Source organism: Mustela erminea, chromosome 10, assembly GCF_009829155.1.
Source record: "Mustela erminea isolate mMusErm1 chromosome 10, mMusErm1.Pri, whole genome shotgun sequence".
In the NCBI taxonomy this organism is placed as follows: domain Eukaryota; kingdom Metazoa; phylum Chordata; class Mammalia; order Carnivora; family Mustelidae; genus Mustela; species Mustela erminea.
Window position 1 is genome coordinate 76,893,225 of NC_045623.1, and position 22,553 is coordinate 76,915,777.

Consider the following 22,553-nt stretch of genomic DNA (forward strand, 5'->3'; position numbering starts at 1 on the left):
GCCGTCCGTCAGACCGCCCCTGATCAGCATATTTAGGGAAGGGCGGTGGTGTACGCCACGGGGACCTGCTTTCTGAACCTTCTTACCAGGCATAGAACTGTCTTGTTAAGTATCCACGTCTTTCTCTGGCCACAAATCAGATTTAATTTCAGTTCACGTTTATTGAGCAAGCTGGGCATTTTCCTTGCGCTTTATCCGTACAACAGCCATGTGAAATAGGAGTTACAATCCTGATCTCCCAAACGATTTGTAACTGAGGCTGCCACCTGATGTACCCCAAGTCCTTCACTTTCATTCGTTCTTCAGTAAGTGTCTGCTGTCGACTGGGATGCACTAGTTCGAGACTCAGTTTCTGCCTAAATTCAGTCTAGGGATGAAGGCAGAAATTTAAATACCTCAAACTCCAAACACTCCAGCTTTGCAAAAGCACAAAAGCATTTGGGGAGTGGAGGTGGGAAGAAGGTGGAGTGCTGCTGACTCCAGGCACTAGGAGGTTTATGCAAAAGCCTAAAGGCAAGAAGACAGAGTGCTAATAGAAGTAAAGTAGTTAAGACTAGAATGAAGATCTCCGGTTATAGAGGTAGGCAGGTTCATATTAGGAACATTTTATTTGAAATTATCCTAAGGGCAACAGTGAGAAGGGTAATTTTAGAACTGGAAGTAGGGAGTGGCAAGATTTTTTTTTTTTTTTTTTTTTAAATAATGTCTAGAGTCGAGAAGGGGTTGTAGAGGGACAAAATGGAAGTTGGGAGACAGTAGGCCAGTGCAGTATCATCTAGGCTGTCCATTCCACCTCCTAAAGGCTTCCCTGAATCAGTCCTAAAAATCTCTAAATACCAAACCAAGGTCTCTCATTCCTACTGCCATGACACTGGTATAAGCAATCATCTATTCCTTACAGCAGGAGTAGGCAAACTTTTTCTCTAAGGGCCAGATAGCAAATATTTTAAGCTTTGCAGGCCAGATGATTGTGTCTCAACTGCTCAATCTCAGAGACTGAAAGCAGCCAGACAATCAATAAACAAGTGCACCCGTGTTCCAAACAAACTTTATTTGTGGACACTAAAATTAGAATTTCATACTTTTACATATCACAAAATATTCTTTTATTTCAACTATTTAAACATTTAGAAAAACATTCTATTCCTAGCTTATGAGCCACTGAAATACAGGGTGTGTGATCTGACCTGCCAACCATATTTTGCTGACCCTTCATTTTAGAGCACTGCTGTGGGCTCCTAGCCACTCTCTCTTTCTTTAATGTTCTCCACCACAACATTCAGAGTGTTCTTCTGAAAACATCTCTCTGATCATGACAGTCTTAGGTTTGTCCAAATTCCTTACTGTGGGTTTACAGGACCATGTAGGACTTCTCCAAACTTAACCTCTGACACTTGTTTCACATTCCTCGTTCAACCTTCCAGGTGATCTTTTAGCCATTGCTTCCTTTGAGCTATCACATACTATTCCCTCTACATATAACTCTCCCGTTCTCCCTTCTCTTTTTCCTGCTTAACTTTTCATCCTTTGGGTCTTGCCTCAGATGTTACTGTGTTAGGAGACCCTCCTATCCTAACACAGTGTGTTGCATTACTTAAATCTTCCTCTCCTCAGACTGAGTTCCTGAAGCATCTGGACTGGTACCCAACACATGGTACGATAATAATTTTGTTTTGTGAATAACATGGTATAGAGAATGGACAGGAGAAGGTACTGGCACCAGAGAGGTGGTCTGGGCAACTGCGCCAGTAACACCCAGTGAAAAAGGCTTGCAGCAATAATGCATATGGACAGAATAGGCGGATTCTAGAACTGCTATTCATGTGTTCCAGCTCCAGGTAACTTTTGACCATTGAAAAGAAAATGTTTCCTCAAAAGGCAGGTCTGCCAACACTGGAGACATTTAAAAGTGTGCCCTATGGGTTTGAGGCATTTTTCCCAAGGTGGAGTTACAAAGAAATGTAGAACAGTGGGAGCAGCATCTCTGTGAGTAAATAAGCAATCTTCCCTATGTAACTGCTTTGAAGGGATGGCTTCCCAAACAGAAATAACAATTCTGTAACATTTGTCTTTAAAATGTTACTTAAGGGGCCCCTTAAGGGGTGGTTCAGTGGGTTAAGCCTCTGCCTTCAGCTCAGGTCATGATCTCAGGATCCTAGGTTTGAGCCCCACTCTCTGCTCAGCAGGGAGCTTGCCTCCCGCCACCCCACCCCCCCCACCCCCGCCCCGGCCCCTGCCCCCAACTGCCTCTCTGCCTACTTGTGAGCTGTCAAATAAAATAAATAAAAATCTTTAAAATGTTACTTTAAAGTATCATTACTTACTTACCGGATTATTTCATTAAGCTCGCTCTTCATGCTCACTGAGCATAAAGATGAGTTATTTAAGAAACTAGTTTCCTTGTAGCCGCCTCCATACTGCTGCAGAGATGGCACGGAAGCACTAGAGGATAAGTAGTTGTCAAAATTCAACCCCTGTGCCAAGGTGGCAGCTCTCCCCTCGTTTTGCTAGCCCCTGCCACCCTCCCCAGTGTGGTGAGCACAGTTTAGACAACTCCAGGGCTACCCTTAAGTGATTTGAAAGGCAAGGTTCATTCCATGAATCTCCTTTGCAAACTAATGTTCACCTTGTCGTCCATCTCTAACAGACTCTGGCCCAAGAGCAGAGTTCCTTTTCCTAGAAAGCCCCCAATCTGTCAATACTTAACTCAAATATTACCAATTCCTTTCATGCTACCCTTCCCCCCACCCCAGCATACCATTCATGCAACAATTATTTCTTGAACATGTACTAGGTACTAGATACTTACCTTTTCTAGGTGCTGGGGGACATAGCAACAAAGCAAAACAGAAAACAAAACAACACAACCGAATTTCCTGCCATCATAAGCGCTCACATTCTAATACCATGCTGAACTGAAATGCACCCATCTCCCGTCACACACCCAATCCTACTCATCTTGCAGCTCCTGTGCCCAGGACAGAGACTGGCCGAGAATGCAGGTGCCAAGTGTAATTGAATTCAACTGAATGGCCCATCATAAGAATGTCAGTCCAGGATCTGAGCTGCTCGTTCTCCCTACTCTCTCTCTATAGTTCCACCTTGTCTAGTTAAAGATCTCCCCTCCACGGTCAGTTTTTTCTTCACTTTGTCCCTCAACCCTGTTTACTTAGCTAGAGAGAGTTGCAGATATCTATATTGTGTAGAACCCTTGTATATTTCACCAGCTCCCTGTACCTCAAAACACTGAAATGGCACTTTTAAAAAAATTTTATTTATTTATTTGACACAGAGAGAGATCACAAGTAGGCAGAAAGCCCAACGCGGGGCTCGATCCCAGGACCCCGAGATCGTGACCTGAGCCGAAGGCAGAGGCTTAACCCACTGAACCACACAGGCGCTCCTGAAATGGCACTTTTAACCAGGTTCTCTTCTGTCACAGAATTCTGTGCTACCTCTGCCACTGCCTGGAGTTATAAGTCATCCCTGCCCAGGAGCCAAGAGAAAAAAAATAGGAACGGCATAGAAATGGCCTCATGAAAGGAACACCATGGAACTCTCTTTACCTCTTGAACGTAATGCTCAGTGGGATCTTTCAATATTGGGTTATGTCCTTTCAAGATAAGCATTTTCCAAGGCATGTTACTGTTTACCAGTTACCGTCATATCCATTTGCTTATTTGACCTTTTCAACAATGCTATGAAGTAGATAGGCATTATTATTCCCACTTTACAGATGAGAAGACTGAGGCTCTGAAAGGGGATGAGAACTTCTCAAAACCTCTACTGTTTAAAAAACGACCCCAGATTGAAACCAAGATTTTTGAGTAAATTATTCTCACTTCACTGTGATTGAGACATTCTACCAAATGGTCTCTGATCCCAAAATATCCCAAGTTAGTGACTCTTTCCTCAAAGGCTCTAGAACCAACCACATTGAACATATTGGGGACATCCTTGGAATAAATTGTGCTTATAGCCCTGGGGCTTTGCCTTCTTTGCCCAGTCAGCTGGAGCCCAAGAGGGGACTACTACAATTGCTTGCAAATCTGAGGCATCACCTAACCACAGTGATGATTTGGCTCTGGTCCATGCTAGCCTCTGGTGAGACCCAGTCCTTCTAGCTGAAGCTAAGGCGTGAGGAGACAGGCTATCATTACAACTATTTAAAAACAACACATATACCAAAACAAAACAAAACTTTATTTACAATTGAAAACTTAAACAGAAAATCTTGGATTCTGAATCTGTGACACTTCCAAGGTCTCTTGATCAAAAAGGGCCGCAGCAGGCAGGGAAGCAAACACAGGGGCCAATCCGGATTATCTTACTCAAGAGCATCACCCAGAGCAAGGAAGGCCCACAATGGCAGAGAGGTGAAGGTCTGTTAGGGATGGAAGAGATAAGCAGCTCAGAGGCACTGGAAGGGGACATTCCATGAGAGACAATACTCCTAGCTCTTCTCTACACTCCTAACCTGCTTTTCCCAGAAGAGCAGAACTGGTCTGACTCTTGCCCTCCGTCAGACCTTTGGTTCCCCAGCATAAAGTTGAGAAGTATACTACACAAGAACAAAAAGAAAGAAACTAACATTTATGGCCGCACATATCATCTCATTTATTTACCATTCACAAATTCTGTGTATATATTATCTGTAATCAAGCAAAAGAGGAAACTAGGGTCCCAAGGGGTTTAATGGCTTCCTGGTCTACTTGGCTCCAAAGTCTGTGTGCTTTTTGCCAGACTTCGATGGCTCTCTGTGGAGCTCTAAAACAAAGAGCAATCCTTCCTCCTTACAGGTTTTGGTTCCAGTGCTATAGAGAAAATAAAGTCCACACCCTCTGTTTATGGCCTTGGTAGTTAGTGTTACTTAATGAACGGAGTGAGTACACTCAGAAACTACTCCGTCTCCCTCCCCCTACACATGGCCACGCCCCTTTCCCTCCAGGGAACAGTCCTGTTGTCATACTGCAGGCTCAGGCTTAGAAGTTTAATCCTGAACCCCCAAGCAGAATATAAAAAACTGCATAAATGCACTTTATAAGTTCCATGGTGCCCCAGGACCCAAGCTCTCTCCTAGACCAGGCACTGTGTTAGTCAGCATGGTCCCTGCCTCAAGGTGTTCTGTCTAGAGAAAACCAGGCCAACACATCTGTGATATGCTATGTTAACTGCTGTATACAGAAATGAACCAAGTACTGGGAGAGCACCCAGCAAGGCACCGCTGACTGTCCCAGACCTAGAACTAGGAGGAGATGGAGGGACCAGGGAGCGATTCAGACTGATGTCAGCCACATGCCTGGGAGCAGCTGGGTGCAACTAGAATCAGTTAAACTATGTAGATACAGTACATATTTCTATCATGAGATACATGCTCAATATGGAAAATTCAAGCACATATGGGACAATAGAAATGGGGGGACAAAAACCTCTCTCTGTACTACACAAGTAACCATTACTAACAGTTGGCTGTACTTCACTGTAGTAACTTCTGAAATAGTTATTCAAATGTACTAAATATTGACTTTGTCACTTAACATACCCTAAAAATCTGCTGATACATACAGATCTACTTTTTTTTTTTTTTTAAGGCTATGTGGTATTTCACCAACTGGCATACCTCAACGTGTGTGAGACCTGATTAAGATGCTGGGTGCTCTGCCTTTGTACTGGATGGGACTGGAATGAAGCCATTCTCCCCTCCCCTCCCTTTTTAGCTGGCAGGGCGTCTCTCTTTCAGGGCAGGGAACAACAGTGTCACACAGCTAGCAGGCATGCAAATATTTGCTGCCAAGTCTCTAGTGCTCCCTACACCTGTATTTTCACGTGGAAACTTGTCTCTTGCCTGGCCTGCTGCAGTGGACACCTCACTGACCTCAGCTTCTCCTCCACATTGCTGCCAGAGTCCCCTATGGAATAAGAAAATTCAATCACAGTGTTCTCCTGCTCAAAATCCTCCAGTGGCTCCTGCTGGCCTGGCTCTTTTTGGAGGGCTGGACTGGGCTCCCTTTTGACAATCTCTGGAGTCCGATGAACTCTCACCCCAGGGGGAAAAAAATGTGCCCTTCCATTTTAGCCACCTGAGAAGTTCTCTTCGTTCAACTCAGCCACAGCATCCTCTCTTCTGTAGTCCTCTCAGACTGCTCAGGTGCTCCAGCTTGCCTCACTCTGCTCTGAAGCCTCCAGTCCAAGGCTTTACTGTGCTGCCATGGCCAGTCTCCCTAGAGACTGAGTTCCTTAAGGCAGGAACTGGGCTTTTTAAATTTGCAGCTGCCTATGCTGCACAGGACCCATCTTATTCCAACAGTGCATAGTTGTGGAAGGAATGATTGGTCCCTGTGCCATCAACATGTCCCATCATCTTCCTCTATAGGAAAATACTGCATCTATGGGTAATCCCATAATGGGAGACAGTGCTTCTTAAAGCTCAGTCATTCCCACAGCACCTTCACCACGGTTTTAGCCACCATCCACAGGCACAATTTTTAACCTAATCACCATATGACCTTTAATAATGCCTCACTATAAAATGGTGTGTCGCATTAATTACATGTTCTAAGATGCAATGTTAAAGGATGCTCATCACAGTACTGCCTACAGCAGTGCAAACCCTGTTTCTCTGGTAAGAAGCATCTGAGATGCTTGTTATAGACATAGCTATCCTGGATCCTACCTCAAACTCACTCAAACTTTCCAGGGAAGGGATCTGGGAATTAGTTGCTTTAACAAATGCTCCCAAGTGATTGGCTTCTTTAGGGAAATTTGGGAAACAATGACAGAAGAAAGCAACCTACTGCTTGCTACAGGTACCAGGCTTGGGGTTAACTGGTAGAGCAGCAATTCAGACTAGCTGGGCTGCCAGAGCTCACAGCCACTCCCTTTTCCAAGGGACTCTGAAGCTTTCCAAACAGAAGCTCCACCAGCCCCCAAGTGGTTGTAAGTAGCAAAGAACCTGATCCAGATTACAACAGGAGAATCCTGAGGGCCAAGGTTCACTTCTGGATTCCTAACCAAATGCATCATAAAAAGCTTTCACAGGACCCACTGAGATAAAACCATGGTCTCTATATTGAGAGTTGAACAGAAAACTTCATGTTTGCTAAAACCAAAGTCAGGGCCTAAGGCAAAACCAGAAAAAGCTTTAGAAGTGCTTCCTGGGGAGGTAGAGCTGATCATGTCACTGAGCTGTCTTCTATCTCCTTCCCGTCTTCTTTTATTTCCAGTGCCTAGACACAAAGCCTCCCGTGCGTGATTAGGTGATATCTTGATTTGAATGCAGCAGATTCCTGCGGGACCAGTGCCACCAAGAGAGGATCACCTTCTGGGTCTTTTCTGATTGGAATATGGTGGCTTTTCCATTAAAAAGCAGGCTCTGTTATCCCACTACAGCCTTGCATTAGCATCTGCTGAGTGCTGGTTAGAAATGCAAGATCTCTGGCCCCATCCAGACCCACTGAGTGAGAATCAGCATTTTAATAAGATCTCCTGGTGATTCATACGTGCATTAACGTTTGAGAATACTGCCCAACAAGGTCTAAAACCAGCATTTATATTAGCTGTTAGCCATTATATTGCCCCGGACAACCCGAGGGATCTGAAACACTCCCATATGGCAAGAAAAATTATGGGATGATACTCTGCTCTCCAGGGAATTAATCTCCACTTTTCCTTCCTTTCTCCCAAATCACATTACTGAGACACCCAAAGTGGGGACACTTTATGTCAGACTGCCACCTAGATTCCCTAACACCTTAAAACTTATGATAAAGATTTTTTGGAAAGTTAAATGAGGTAATTCAAGTTCTTAACTCAATATTTGAGCACAAGAAGTATGCAATAAACAACTGCCATTATGATACTGCCTCTAAGTATTAGCTATGAAAGATTCAGTTCTGAGCAAGTCACGGGTAGGAAACTGAATTGGAAGTACCACACTTATATTTAATTAAAATTAAATAAAAAATTCAGTCCTTCAGTCACGTCAGCCACATATTTCAAGTGCTCAACTGTCTCATGTGGCTGGAGCTGCATGATGGACACAGAGATATCGAATATTTCCACCATCACAGGAAGGAATTTCTATTGGACAGTTCTGGTCTAAGAAGCTTCTGGAACGCCAAATGGCCCTTGTGGAATTTGTTCTGCTTGGGTTGTAGGCTGAGAAGAGAGGCTTCCTCGGGGGCAAAGGTTTACTTTGCCCTTTGCTAATAAGAGATGAGGAAGGGACGGTTGCGATCACCACCCTCAGGAATCAAGCCCTCGACAAGGATTTCCATTAACTTTCTAGAAGGGACTCAGAAAAATACAGAAAAGCCCCAATCAAAAAATTTCTTAAACACTGTTCTTTTTTTTTTTTTTATCTCTGTCCTCTGGTAGTGATCAGTGGTCAATCCTTAGAAGGAAAAGGACCTAGTAGCTCAACTCAGGTTCAGCAAGGAGAAGGAGGGAAATGCTAGCCACTACTGAAGGAGGAGAACAGGCTGAGCCCTAGGGATCTCCTAGGCAGGAAAGAAAGCTCAGGGTGTCACCTGTGCCTCAGAAGGGAGTATTTGGCTGTAGAAGAGAGAGGACCACGTGCAGCTTCTAGCACACACTTGTGCATGCCTGCCTCTGCATTTGCTCATACCAGTTCTCTGCCTAAAATGCCTGACATTCTCTCTCTCTATTAACTCATGTAATAAATTTTTGATGAATGCCTGTAAGTGCCAGATGCTATGAACACAGAGTAAGTCACAGATAGAGGTATATACAGTTATTAAAATGGTCTGGCATTGGACTAGATCTCCATTCAGAAAAAAAGGCAGAGAGGGGTGCCTGGCTGGCTCAGTCATTAAGTGTCTGCCTCCAGCTCAGGTCATGATCCCAGGGCCCTGGGATTCAGCCCTGCACATGGTTCCCTGCTTGGTGGGAAGCCTGCTTCTCCCTCTCCCACTCCCTCTGCTTGTGTTCCCTCTCTCACTGTATCTCTCTCTGTCCAACAAATCAATAAAATATTTTTTAAAAAAGAAAGTAAAAAAAGAAAAAAAGGCAGAGAAAAGAAAAATAGATTCCAGGTAATTTTAAAGTATATAAGTAAAACCATAGAAATATTAAAAAAATACAAAAGACGTTATGATCTGAGATACTAAGGACCTTCCTAAAACAAGATAAAACCACAAAAGCTGTAAGAGAAAAGACTGATAATTTTGACCTCATCAAAATTTACAGTTTCTGTTTAACAAAGGATATCACCAAAGTTAAGATAAGCAACACAACGTCAGTTTTTGCTTAAAATGTGTTCTGGACAAAACAGTCACAACATTTAACTGTTCAAATTGTCAGAGAAGGATAAAATAAGCTATATGCTACAAACACAGCATATTGTCAGTTTGTTTTCATATGAAGTAGTTTTAGGAAGTCTTCAAGACATCTGCCAAATGGAAAACAAATGAACAAAATAGTATGATGACATTTAGGAAAAACAAAACCTCCCCAAATAAGATAGGCATAGGGAAGGCCCTGATGGTCATACATCAGACTGAAAGCAGTTACCTCCTGGGACAGAAGTGGGATTGGATGGGGAGGACAGGCAATGACAAGGACTTGGAACTGTTTTCTTGAGATTATATTATGTTATTTTTAAGATTAAAAACAACCAAATAAAATATGTGAACCTTCACTGAATTTTTCTTTTTTTAGAGCTATTAAAGTTACTATGTGGACAGCTGGGGAAGTTGGAACATGTATATTAAATAATATTACTGTGGTCATGTAGGATGCTATTTTTAGGAGTTGTCTGCTGAAGTATTTAGGGGTAAAGTGTCAAGGAGTCTTCAACTTTTAAATGGGAAAGAAATAAAACGATGGAAGGAATGAAGGTAAAAAGGAGGGAAAGAAGGGGAGCAGGAGAGAGGAGAGGGAGGAAGGGAGAGAAAAAACCAATGTCAAAGTGAAATGGTAACACAAGAATATTAACCATTGGTAAACCTGGGCAAAAGGGAAATGGGTGTTCAGTATACTTTTCTTCCAAGTCTTCTGCAGGTTTGAGAATTAGAAAGAAAGAAGGAAGGAAGGAAGGAAGGAAGGGAGGGAGGGAGGGAGAGAGAGAAAGGCAAGGCAAAAGGCACCACCACCCCACACCTAGCTGAAGTGATCAATTTCTCCCTTGAACTCTGATAACATTTAGCAACGTCAGTTATATTACTAGTGATCACCTCTGAGATTCTGTCTTATTCCCTTTAAGCTCCTGAAAGACAGAGGCATTTTTCAACTCTTTGTCACCCAGCACAGAGCAGGCAGTGGCAAGTATGCGGAGGAAGTGAGCTGGTGCAGGCTGGGAAATAGGTTGCGTTCACTTATGAGTCTGGCAGATGCAAAGTCAGGCCCTGGAAATGAGCATCACTTCCTTTTTTTTTTTTTTTTTTTAATTTTACTTATTTATTTGAGAGAGAGAGCAAGCACAGAGGGAGAGTGAAAGGAAGAAGCAGACTCTCCACTTAGCAGGGAGCCCAACTCGGGGCTCAATCCCAGAACCCTGGGATCATGACCTGAGCCGAAGGCAGAAGCTTAACTGACCGAGCCCCCCAGGCAAACCAAGCATCAGTTCCAATGAAAGAGGCACGATGGCTGTGTCTCCCAGCCGCCCAGCCTGCTCCCAGCCTGGAGTCGCCCAGGGGTGGAACCAGGTCCTGCCAGCAGGGGCACAGGAAGAACTAGAGTCTGACAGTGCTATGAGACCACTCACTGGCTTTCAGGTTGATACTTTGTAGACCACAAAGTGGTAGAAAAGTTAAATGCCCTAATAAACCTTTTTCTGATCCTTATAAGGAGCCTAAGAAAGCTATTGTCCCCATTTGACATAAGGAAAGGGGCTCAGAAAAGGGAAGTGGTTTCCCCAAGGTCACACAGACAGGAAATGGGGCTCAATCCCATGTTTTCAAGTCTATAGGTCCTTCCACTAGACCATGCTGGGGACTCCTAACCAGGAGAAAGGCACACGTACCTGATCAGTCTTGCTCTGGACTACATCTCCCCACACTGTGAGATAACCACAGGCAGCTTGGGCTTATTGTTGGGGCCTGTGGGAACATTCTAGGAGAGAAAGCACAGTGGAGATTCATCGACTCAGACACACACACTCACCAAACACATAGGGATGCCTGCCAGCTCCCGTGCTAAGGACTGAGGACTCAGGGACTGAAATGTTAACAGTCCATGTCCTAGCTGAAGGGTAAAGATAATCCAGATCAAAGAGAAAATGTCCAACAGTAAAAAAATCAAACCTATGATATGAAACAATGCAGTAAATTATAAGACAGAGTTGACACAACAGAGCAGAGGAAGCAACCACTGCTTAAACAGGGGACACTTGAGCTGGGCCTTGGAGGATGAATGGGATCCCATTGGAAGGAAAAGTAGAAGAGCATTCCAGTAGAGAAAACAGCACGGGCAAACGCTCAGAGGCAGGAATGTGTTTGGCATATTCCCAGGAGAGCTAGTAGCCTGATGAGACTGGAATACGGACGCAGCAGTGGCAGAAGGGGCTGTGGAGACATAGCAGGGCCCAGGTCATGAAGGACCTTGGCTTCACTGCTGAGTAAGATTTTATCAAGTAGGTGAAGGGGCCACCAGAAGCCAAACCTCAGTGAGCACCAGAGGGGCAAACTTCAGGCCAGAAAAATGGGGGGGGGGGGGCGGCTTGGACTCCTCGTTCTTTCTGAGGGAGCCCAAGTAACTGGAGGCAGTAAAGACAGGGCCTAACACTCTCATGTTACTAGACTAGAACGGCCAAGATAGAGGAAATCAAAACAAGACTCACCTCGATCTTTCGCATCACTAGAAGTCCATCAATGATTTTTCCTGTAGGAAGAGTATGAACTAGACTTTATTATTCTCATTTGCATAGCACTTTCCAGCTTCCAATGTCCATTCTTAGCCAGCATCTCATTGGAATCTCATACTACCATCAGAAAATTGAGATTTCATGGAAGTGAAATGATTTGCCCAAGGTCAGAGATAAGAAGGAGTAGCGGACTAGGTTTGGGCGATTGCAAAGCCCTACTGTATCGTGCTCCCTCTGTGTGGCATTCCTTAAGTGACACCATCCGGGTTTCCCTCCCAGACATACAGATCACCCCAATGGTTACACACTACATCAGATAGTCCCTCCATCCTTCTCTCTAGCATTCTAACCACAAGTTCTCCCCACCTCCCACCACTTCTACTTTCCCAGAGGAGTTACATCAGTCAAGCACTCTTGGGGCTAGAGTCTGAGGACTGGCTCCTTTAGAAGTCCCACTCTGTGTGAACGGGGCCCGGACTCTGGGACAGGAAGAGGACTCACCAAACACTACGTGTTTCCCATCCAGCCAATCACATTTAGAGCAGGTGATGAAGAACTGGCAGCCATTTGTACTGGGACCACTGTTTGCCTGACAGAAACCAAGTATACCTTTAGTGAGTTTTCCTGGCCATGCTAGTCAAAGGGCAAGATTCTCAAAAGAGGGGCATCTGGGTGGCTCAGTCAGTTAAGCGTCTGCCTTTAGCTCAGGTCATGATCCCAAGGTCCCAGGATCGAGCCCCACATCAGGCTCCCTGTTCAGTAGAGAGCCTGCTCCTCCCTCTCCCTCTAACTGCTGCTCCCCGTGCTTCTGCTCTCTTTCTCTATCTCTGACAAATAAATAAAATTGTAAAGAAAAAAAAAAAAGATTCCCCAAAGAGCCTATAGCCCTGATTCCTTTCTTTTTTTCAGCAAACCTTACTAACTAACTACTATAAGCCAGGTCCTAAGCTAGGATTCAAAGATACTGAGAGAAACAGGATACATAATCACTGCCCTCAAGGAGCTAGATCCTTGAATAAATGTACAGTTCTCCTGCAGCCTGAATTTTTAAAATGGGAACAATTGTTCGCAGGGACTGATCTGCTGTATTTAATCCGACACTGGTTATACCTGGATTACAGTTACAAGTTAGGGTACGATGGAAAAAAAGCCTGTTGCCTGTGCCATAAGCTCTTTTGACTGAATAGCTTTGTACTGCACCATAACAATGGTAATAAAAGACTGTAAGGAGGTGTGAAAAGTTGCTATGCTAGTGCCATGCTAGAAAAAGATGCTATTTAATCAATAATGCTTGCTTTTTACAGCTACACCCCAAAACCTGTATTATTGAATTTTACAGGAAGAAGTATTTTTTTTAAATTGAGAATCTGAAAGTCTCTAGCTCTATCCCCTCTCCTCCCTTGAAATTGTTTCTACATCATTACATTTCACAATGCATTACAAAAGAACAGGCTACAGTTATGATGCACGGAAAGGCACGGAGCAGATACCGATGAATGACGAAAAGATCATCAGCATGATAGCTAACCTCTACTGGCCAATTGCTCAACAAACACCATAGGAGGGTCATTCCTTTTAATCCTCTCAACATCCCTTTGAGATAGGTATAAATGAGAACACTGAGGCCTAGAAAGGTGATGTGACCAAACCGAGGTCACACGGTCATGAGGTCATCGTCTGGCTTCAGAGCTTACTCTTTTTTTTTTAAAGATTTTATTTGTTTATTTGACAGACAGAGATCACAAGTAGGCAGAGAGGCAGGCAGCAGAGGTGCGGGGAGCAGGCTCGCTGCTGCACAGAGAGCCAGATGCAGGGCTCGATCCCAGGACCCTGAGATCATGACCTGAGTTGAAGGCAGAGGCTTAACCCGCTGAGCCACACAGGCACCCCAGAACTTACTCTTGAAAGCAGTTAGCTGTACTGCTTTGTAAGGAGAGATTTGACTTTCTTATGAAGTGTACTTTTGTATTTTTTATGCTGAGACCCTGGAACTGGCTTTAATACGCTAAATTCAGGCTTTTGTATATCAGCAAGTCCAAGTCACCTTTCAGTACCACTGCCTTGTGACAGTGTCTGTCTCTGTGGACGTTTTATTGCATACTTCCCTTGTTTTGGAAAAAAAAAATGGAGTCGACCATGGGAAACTGAGAGTACTATTAAAAGCACAGGTCTCATACGATAACCATGACTGAGGCAGGACTGGAAATTATGAGACAGGTCGATAGCGGTAATCGGATGCTATGTGGATTTAAATCGGTTGGTTCTGTGTTGGGCTGTGCAGGAACAAATGTGTGCATGAAATACATTCATAGCACTGTCCAGGGGAACGCGCTCACTGCCTCACCAGGGATTTTGTGTTATACTTAGAAATGCCCCTCGTAAGATGAGGCTACTCGTGGGTTTTGCGCATGTACTTATGAACAATTCCTACCCGAAAGCAAGGGAATGCCTAAGCCAGTCAGAGGAGGCACATGCTGTGGAATGAGGCAGACATCCTGGGGCTCCCAATTTTTTGCTTCCTTCTTTTGACCAGTCAATCAAGCAATCACTCAATCTCCCTTGAGGCTGGTGCAGGGACACTAATTAGCAAGCAGGCAGGCAGAACAGTCATATACATTTTTATGGCTCAAGGGGCACTCTCTGCCCTCTCAGCCCCTCGGTTTGCTCATTCTCTTGAGGCAGTATAGCTCACCGCTTTCAAGAGTAAGCGCTGGAGCCAGACGATGGCCTCATTATCATGTGACCTCGGTTTGGTCACATCACCTCCCTAGGCCTCAGTGTTCTCATTTGTACCTATCTCAAAGGGATGTTGAGAAGATTAAAAGGAATTAACCCTCCTATGGTGTTTGTTGAGCAATTGGCCAGTAGAGGTTAGCAATCACGCTGGTGATCTTTCCGCCATTCATCGGTATCTGCTCCTGCCTTTCTGTTATCAGGTAGTAGGGCTTGGAGACCCCTGTGGCCCAGTCCCTGCCCTTGAGGAACTTAGGATATAGGGGAGGATGGAAACAAAAACAATTGTGCCACATAATCTGTGACAGCACAGCTTCACCAGCGTCAGCCCGAGGAGCAGAGACCAACGTTTCATTCCATTTTCCTGACTCCTCCATAAATGGCATGCCCCTGGAAAGATCTAGCCCTCTAGATCTAGCTTGGCGAAGATCCAAGCCCACCTGAGCCCACCTTCAGCATTTACTCCTGCGTTTGCCCAGCCTGGCTCTCCGAAAAGGGGGCTTACACACTGTTTGCCAGGCAGGTCTCACTCAGTCCTCATGGCAGCCTCCTGACTGGCTTCTCTTACCTCCACTCTCTATTCCCATCTGCCACTCACACCGCAGCTGGGGGCTTCTCTCTAAATCACAAAGTTGATCAACCCTGCTCAAAAAAGCATCCGGCTCACCATAACCTGTACTTCACCATAACCTCTGATTTTAGCATTTGAAGCCCTTGAGGAGCTAGACCCACTCCTCTCTCTAGTGTCTCTACTGGCCCTTCCCTTCCCCACTCACATCCTATGTCCTCATCTTTCCTCACCTTCTGTTCTCTGACCATGCCACCCTCCTCCGTGAAGCCGTGCCTGACCCCTCAGAATGGCGCCTTTCATTCCATGGGGCAGCCCATGGACTTTTACATACGCTGAGGGGCCCTCACCTCAATAGATGGTGGTGTGACTACCCTACGCTGGGTCAGTTTGCATGTGTGATTCCTCCACTAGATGTTAAGTGTCAGAAGGGCAGGGATCAGGTCTATACCCCTGTGCCCTACCCTGAGGCCTGAAACAGAGCGGGTGTTGGCAAACCTTCACTTGATGAATGCCTGCGTAGATAAGTAGAAGGGCAGTCAAGCAGGGCAGAGTGTGTGCCTGTAAATATAGGGTCTGGGGAGGGAGAATGGGGGTACTGCCAGGGAAATGGGTAATGTGGGGAGGTAGGGAGGAGACTGGAGAGTGAGAGGGAGGCAGGATGGGATGAGTAAGAAAAGGAGGGCATGATGAGTAAGGGGAAGATGGGGGAGTGAGCATGAGTGGGGCAGATGAGAGGGTTAAGTGGGGCAGGCGAGGGCTGAGAAAGGAGTGAGGTATGGAAGCGGGTCTAAGTAGGAAGGAGAGCAGGTCCAAAAAGAGCAGGAGTGGTCAGTGAGCCCGGAGGGGGACAAGCCAGGCGGCAGCATGCGTGGATAGGTGTGGGGGGAATCCTGATGGGTGGAGCGCTGAAAGTACAACTGGCCACACTCTGAGCAACAGGGCTGGATGCTGAGCACGTTCCCCCGCTCAAACAGAGGTAAGAAAACACCCATCAGAGTTCAACTCTGGCTCCCCAGACTGCTAGGGGCCCAGCTCAACAAAATCAAAGCCAACTGAAGAAGGAAGTGTACGTGGCAGAGTGAGTCCTGGGACAAGTAAGAGAAGTAAAGAATTTGCTTTCATCCTAAGAGATAGCACTGGGCCTCAAGAGGGGCCCAGAACCTGGGGAATAGGAATGTAACCCAAAATCTTGACTGGATCTTACTTACCATGGAAAGCAGGCCTGGAGCTGAGTGTCTAAGTTTAAAATTTTCATCTGCAAATGGCCCCCGGTAAATACTGGCAACTCCAGTACCATCTCCCTGAGCAGAAAAAAAAGGAAGTGTTAACAAGGTTTGAGTGTTGCCCCTCCTTCCCCATCCTGGAACCCAGAGGAGGGATGCTGCCGCACCAAAGCCAACTTTTTAAGGTGCGCTCTTACGCTTGAAGGTCACTTTGTGAGACACACCTCTTGGACCCTATCTTATAATCAAAGCCAGCATCATCCTAGGCAACCTGCAGCCCACGCACTGGCCAGGGCAACGCACAGGTTCGGTAAAATAGGTGACAGCTGGGCCTCTAGAAAGCTCAGTTAAGACACAGGCAGAGTAGGGAATGACAGTACAATGATCACATACATAATCCTTGCCACTCCCAAAGACTCTCATGCCTGTTGGCATATAGAATTATCCTATTAACTGACTACTATCTCCGCTCCAAGCTATGCAAGTGGATAGGCTTTTGGAAGCCTCGTCTGTGCAGATACCACCCTCTTGACCAAGGCTGATTGGTCCAAGAGAGGATGCCCAACTAATGGAGTTCCTTCTCTGGGAATTGTGAGGAAGGACTGAGGCTCTCTTTGAGGTTGAAGTTATCATGTGAGCCTGGAAGCTGCCAGTGACCATCCTCTGGTCTGAGAAGAGAAAGAGAAGGCAACATACTTGTATAGAGAGCACTAGAGAAACAGAAAGAAAGGACTGCCTTGGTTCTATGTGGCCTACTAGTTCCTAGTTCGTTTCTTCCTTTGGGTTTCATGAAACACCTTATCATAAATCCTCAATTTCTGCTTAAACTAGCTTTATTAGCATTATCTCTTCGCTCTTCCAGTAACCACATGGAATAAGCACTATTATTGTCCTCGTTTTCCATGTGAGCCAACTTAAGTCAGGGTGATAAAGCAACTTGGCTACAGCCATATTTGTAGTACCTTAAACAGAATACCTGAGAGGGTGACAAAAGACCAATCTCTTCCAGCCAGTTAGTAAAGAGAAAGAATATTGGGTGCATGGCAGAAAGGAAAAGCACTGATGTAGGACAGAATCAAGGGGCCCTTATTGGGACAAAGATTACCAAAGACAATTAACATAAGCCAGACAAGGGAAAAAACTGTCAAAATCAAACTTCTATTTGATTACAAATTAATAAAACCAAGCTCTGTGTAGTGGAAAGATCTGGATGTGAGTTCCAGATCAATCCTTTATGAGCTGGAAAAGTCACTTTGCTCTGCTAAGCCTCCCTTCTCTCAGCTAACAAGTGAAGATGAAATCACCTGCTCTTTACACCGCTGCCAGGAAGACCCAATCAGAAAAGACCTTGCAACTGATACAGCACTATAGTAAATGTGAGCTATTATATATATATATTTTTTTTTTTTAAAGATTTTATTCATTTATTTATTTGACTGATAGAGATCACAAGTAGGCAGAGAGGCAGGCAGAGAGAGAGAGAGGGGAGGAAGCAGGCTCCCTGCTGAGCAGAGAGCCTGATGCGGGGCTCAATCCCAGGACCCTGGGATCATGACCTGAGCCGAAGGCAGAGGCTTTAACCCACTGAGCCACCCAGGCACCCAGAACTATTATATCTTTAACTCCACACAAATACCTATGTACATACAGAAGAAGAGAAAAACAAGTTCACTTCCAATTTCCCAATAAACCTGGGGGACAGATCACTTCTTGCATCCTTAGCTATAATTACATTATTTATTGCTCTCCAGAAACCAGAGTAGGGAAAATGACAAAATTAATTTTCGGAGCAAACAACAGAAAGTGACTTAAAATTAATTGAATAGGAGCACCTGGGTGGCTCAGTTAGTTAAGCATCTGCCCTCAGGTCAGGTCATGATACCAGGATCCTGGTGTAATGGCCCAGTTTTACAACGGAACACACATGAGACAAACTGTATCTAAAAGCCTGGTTTGACCTAAAATCTGCCACTTTGTAACTTTACCCAGACAGGAAATAGGCCTTTAAAAACTCCTAAGAGTTAAGCTGAATAAATATACACATGAAGGAGAAAGAACATCTCCCAGATTCAAGAAAATAGCAATTTGTCTTACCCAAATGATATTAATAAGGAAGACCACCATGCACGTGCATGCAAGTGGTTGGCTAAGGAAAAAAGTAGGTCTAAGAAGAGATAGGGTTTATTCAGCACCCCCCAAGGTCAGAGAAGGAGAAGAGACTTAATATGAAAGATACATACAGTCTAGTCACAAGAAATTTATACTTCACAGTGAAGAATTATTCTACTGGGCTCTGTTAGTAAATAGAGGAAATATCCCTCCAGAACCATCTGCCTCTGTTGTCTGATTCTTTGCCCACTAATTGATTTCTGGTGAAAAATGCAACTTTCCTGGGGCTCCTGGGTGGCTCAGTGGGTTAAAGCCTCTGCCTTCGGCTCAGGTCATGGTCTTGGGGTCCTGGGATCAAGCCCTGCATCAGGATCTCTGCTCAGCAGGGAGTCTGCTTCCCTTCCTCTCTCTCTCTCCCTGCCTCTCTGCCTACTTATGATCTCTATCTGTCAAATAAATTAATAAAATCTTTAAAAAAATGCAACTTTTCAGGCACCTTGATACCAGAGGTAGAAGGGAATTAGAGCATAAGCACTGAGCTCCATGAAAAAGGACTACTGCCATTTAGAAAAAAAATTTTTTTTTCATCTGATTTCTACCCAAGTGTCATGTGACTAACTAGTTTGTATCTCTCAAGGATCATCTATAGGTATGCTGGGAAAGTTCAGTTTCTGGCTCTAAAAGGCTGAAATTTGGAAGTCAGTGACTCGAAGTGCTAATGTCTTCATCTAGTGGTATAAAGAGTAGTAGCAAGTAACTCTAAAGGACATTCCTATCCCCCCCCTTACTCCTTCAGAAAACTTCGCTACTGTTGCGAGCCTTAGGACTGAGTCCTGTAGTAGAAGTAGTAGTAGCAGCAATAACAAAAAACAATATTCCTAAAGGGCTTTGATAGTAAAGAAATAGTACTTACATTAACAAAATCCCCACCCTGAATCATGAAATCCTTTATGACCCTGAAACAAAGTATAAAGGATCCTGAGAGAAGGTTCTGTCATTTAGAAAAACATTGCTTTAGTCATTATACTTTAGATTAACACTGATTTAAAAATAAAATGTTTATCACTCTGGCTTTTAATAAGCCTTCAAATCGATTGTTGAGTTCACAAAAACATTCCTTCTCAAGATCTAGGAACTGTCCTATGGTTTTACTTCCCACTAAAGAGATGAATCCCCAAAGGAAGTAATTCTAAAAGCCTGCAGGATGGCTTGCCAAGGCCTTACCTGTGGAAGGTGCTCCCTTTGTAGCCTATCGGAACCCCATCTTTTCTATAACCAAAAAGAAAGAAACTTGGAATGATGATAGGTAATCAGAGGCCTGTCCAGTTTACCACCCACTAGAGCCAAGGAACTTTCCTAAAGATGGTCGGAAGAAGAGAAATAAAGAAGGCAAATGAACTGAAGATATTGGGGTATTACCTTCTATTACTGTCACCAGCAATCATTCAAGGCCTGCTGATGGTTCCCCAAAACCCCACCGCAGCCCCAGGACATCCTTGAGGAGCAAGCAGAGAAATCAACTATGTCTGACACTGACCTGAATTCTCCAGTGCAGAACTGCCTTAAAGGGAAAAGAGTGAACGAATCAGTTACCATGGCATCACAGCTGAGGGCATTCCTATTCGGGTGGGGATGGGGGGAGCACAGACATTAGCGCCAGAAAGCCCACCAACGGGCCAGCCGACGTCCAGACACCTAAGCATACAAATTAACAACAAAATTGATATGGGAAGAGTAAAAACGGTGACTATTCAGAGCGCTACAGAGAAGACTCCGATCTCAAGGGAAGCGAGTGGACAGACAGAGGCAGGCAGAGGATAACGCCTACCGGTTCCAGCTTCTGGTTCGGTTAACCTAGCAGAGCTGGAACATCTCCTTACCTAAAATTCTCGGCCGTCTTAGGCACAACGTCCGCAAACAGCTCGATCTTCATGCGGCCAACTTCCTGCAAGCGGTGGGAGACGATCAGAATGCCTGGTCCAAGACCATGAAGGCCTCGGCGAACAGGAACTGGAGCGGCTGACCCCTCTTCGCCCCCATGCCACTCGGTCTCTACCACCTCCACCTCCACAGCTTCTCCTTCCGCGCCGTCCAGTCCCTCCCGCTGCGCGGCGCTAGGATGGGCAAGACTTCTCCCCTTCCCGTGCCCGTGCCCCTGCCCCGCAGGTCGGTAGGTTCTGGACCAGTTTCGTTTCCTGGATTCTCCAGTCCGCTATCCCTGGGTGGGTGACATCTTCCCGGCTGGTTCCGTGAAGTGTCCCTTCGGCGCCGTGGCTGCATGGACCTCACCTGGCCGCCAATGCTGACATCAAAGAACACCACGGGATTAACAGGGCTTGAATTTGCCACCGCCATGGCTGCGACCCGGAAGCAGAAGACCAGGCGTGGGTTCCGGCGAACCTAATCCCCCGCTTCGCGGGTTTATGCGCCGGCGCAGGCGCAGGCGCAAGACGCAACGAAGGCCAGGCCCCGCCCCCGGAAGTCCCGCCCCGCCCCGGCTGCCAAGAGCTCTGTACCTCCCGTGCGGAAACCGAAACCGGGCGTTGTGGCAGTACGTGGGACCAGGACCTCTGAGCCATCCTACGTGCGACCGGTCTGATCCCTGCCCATTAGTCTGTGAGCCCCACGAAGGCACTTGGAATAGCCTGGTATATGTAGCCCTTCGGTTAAGTCAGTACACCAGAATTTTAGTTCTAGTTCTGCCACAAGCTTCCACTCTTGCCACCTACAATTCATTCCTGTAGAGCGGCTAGAGCTTTTTAAATAAATCTGCTTATAAATCATCCCTGGCTTCCCATATTTAGAATAAAATCCAAGTCCTTACATATAAAGGCCTACATTACATTATCTGGCCACACATATCTGGTCTCATCCTGTATCACCCTCAATTATGATTCTCTGGTTTTTCTGTCCCTTGAGGTCATGGAGATTGATACTCTCTTTAGAGTCTTGGTACCAGCTGTTAACAGTCTTTAACACTCTTCTAGATCTTAATGAAGGTAGGGAGTGCTCCTTGTAGCTCAGGGCTCAGCTCAGCGGTCACTTAACCTAAAGCAGCCCATAGTCACTCCTCCAGATGCATCACTGGTTTATTTTCCTCCTGCCACTCACCATCCAAAATTATATGGTCTGTCACCACCCCCCCCAGTGTGTCTCTGTTGCACACACATATCTATCTTCCAACCTAATAGCATATTACCTCCAGAAAAGCAGAAACTGTCTTCACAGGTGTAGCTCTACTGCCTACTATTGAAGCCCATAGTAGGGATTCAATAAATAGATTCAATGAATTGAGTGAAAGAAGGTGACCTTGGGCAAGGTTTGGAGTCAGAGCATGTATCTGTATCATAGTTATTATGTCCTCTATCCACTGATCATCCCTTCTGGGTCAGTCATCTGAGGAAGTAAGAGTTACATATAAAAATTCAATATCTCAACTCACAGTGTCTTTAATTTTTGGTTACTTTTCCTTTCCTCTTGGTCTCCTCTATCTCCAGTTGAAGAGGAAGAAGAAAGAGGAAGAGAAAAAGGATGGGAAGAAAGAACAGAAGGAATCACCCTTTAGTATAGCTTATAGCAGCTATTTTAAAATAAATTTTTTGAATTGATTAAATATCCAATGTTTATGAGGTTGTGGAAAAACCAGTACAAAGTGCCAGTGAAAACAAATGATATCACCTAGCATTTCTTAAGTAGCTACTAAGTTCTAAATATACATTTCATTTCATTTGGTCCTCACAACTATATGGGACAGGAACGACTACTGTTCCCATTTTATGGATCAAGAAGTTTAAAGATGCTGACTATAGGGGCACCTGGGTGGCTCAGTTGGTTAAGCATCCCACTCAATCTCAGCTCAGGTCTTGATTACAGGGTCGTGAAAGCCCCACACTGGGCTCCATGCTGGGCGTGGAGCCTACTTAATAAAGAAAAAGAAAAGAAAAGAAAAAAATAAAGAGGTTGACTATAGAAACATCATGTTGACTTTTTTTTAAAGCAACACAAGTGAAATACCAAACTATATAACATTTGTATCCTCTGACCCAATTATGCCAATTGTTTCAGAATAACTCAAGAGAAAAAGAAGAGCTACATT

General features: G+C 45.0%; 1 protein-coding gene across 5 annotated transcripts; it reads right to left on the reverse strand.

Annotated features, from left to right (window-relative positions):
- Window positions 1-4,182: 4,182 nt before the first annotated feature.
- PPIH (peptidylprolyl isomerase H) lies at window positions 4,183-21,946 on the reverse strand. Of its 5 annotated transcripts, XR_004276169.1 has the most exons (11): window positions 20,747-21,945; window positions 20,338-20,402; window positions 19,995-20,075; window positions 19,682-19,726; window positions 19,371-19,413; window positions 16,334-16,426; window positions 12,323-12,410; window positions 11,798-11,838; window positions 10,982-11,070; window positions 4,478-4,561; window positions 4,183-4,384 (listed from the first exon to the last, which is right to left on the reverse strand). XR_004276169.1 is itself a non-coding variant. In XM_032302211.1 (10 exons), exons 1-9 carry the CDS (start codon window positions 20,810-20,812, stop codon window positions 11,002-11,004), a joined length of 591 nt encoding a protein of 196 aa, XP_032158102.1. In that variant the 5' UTR covers window positions 20,813-21,934; the 3' UTR covers window positions 4,183-4,384; window positions 10,982-11,001. The 5 variants fall into 5 exon arrangements, 4 of the variants coding, with proteins under 4 accessions (XP_032158102.1, XP_032158106.1, XP_032158105.1 ...); XM_032302211.1 differs by lacking the exon at window positions 4,478-4,561 and having other exon boundaries at window positions 20,747-21,934; XM_032302215.1 differs by lacking the exon at window positions 4,478-4,561 and having other exon boundaries at window positions 19,995-20,018; window positions 20,747-21,902.
- Between the last annotated feature and the right edge of the window lie 607 nt (window positions 21,947-22,553).

Excerpts from the sequence above, each read along its gene's own strand:
- PPIH (XM_032302211.1), bottom strand. The coding sequence starts at position 20,812 with ATGGCGGTGGCAAATTCAAGCCCTGTTAATCCCGTGGTGTTCTTTGAT. Across the intron at positions 20,076-20,337 it reads AAGACGGCCGAGAATTTTAG|GAATGCCCTCAGCTGTGATG; the intron begins GTAAGGAGATGT and ends CCACCCGAATAG. Across the intron at positions 12,411-16,333 it reads CTCCAGGCCTGCTTTCCATG|GCAAACAGTGGTCCCAGTAC; the intron begins GTAAGTAAGATC and ends GGTTTCTGTCAG.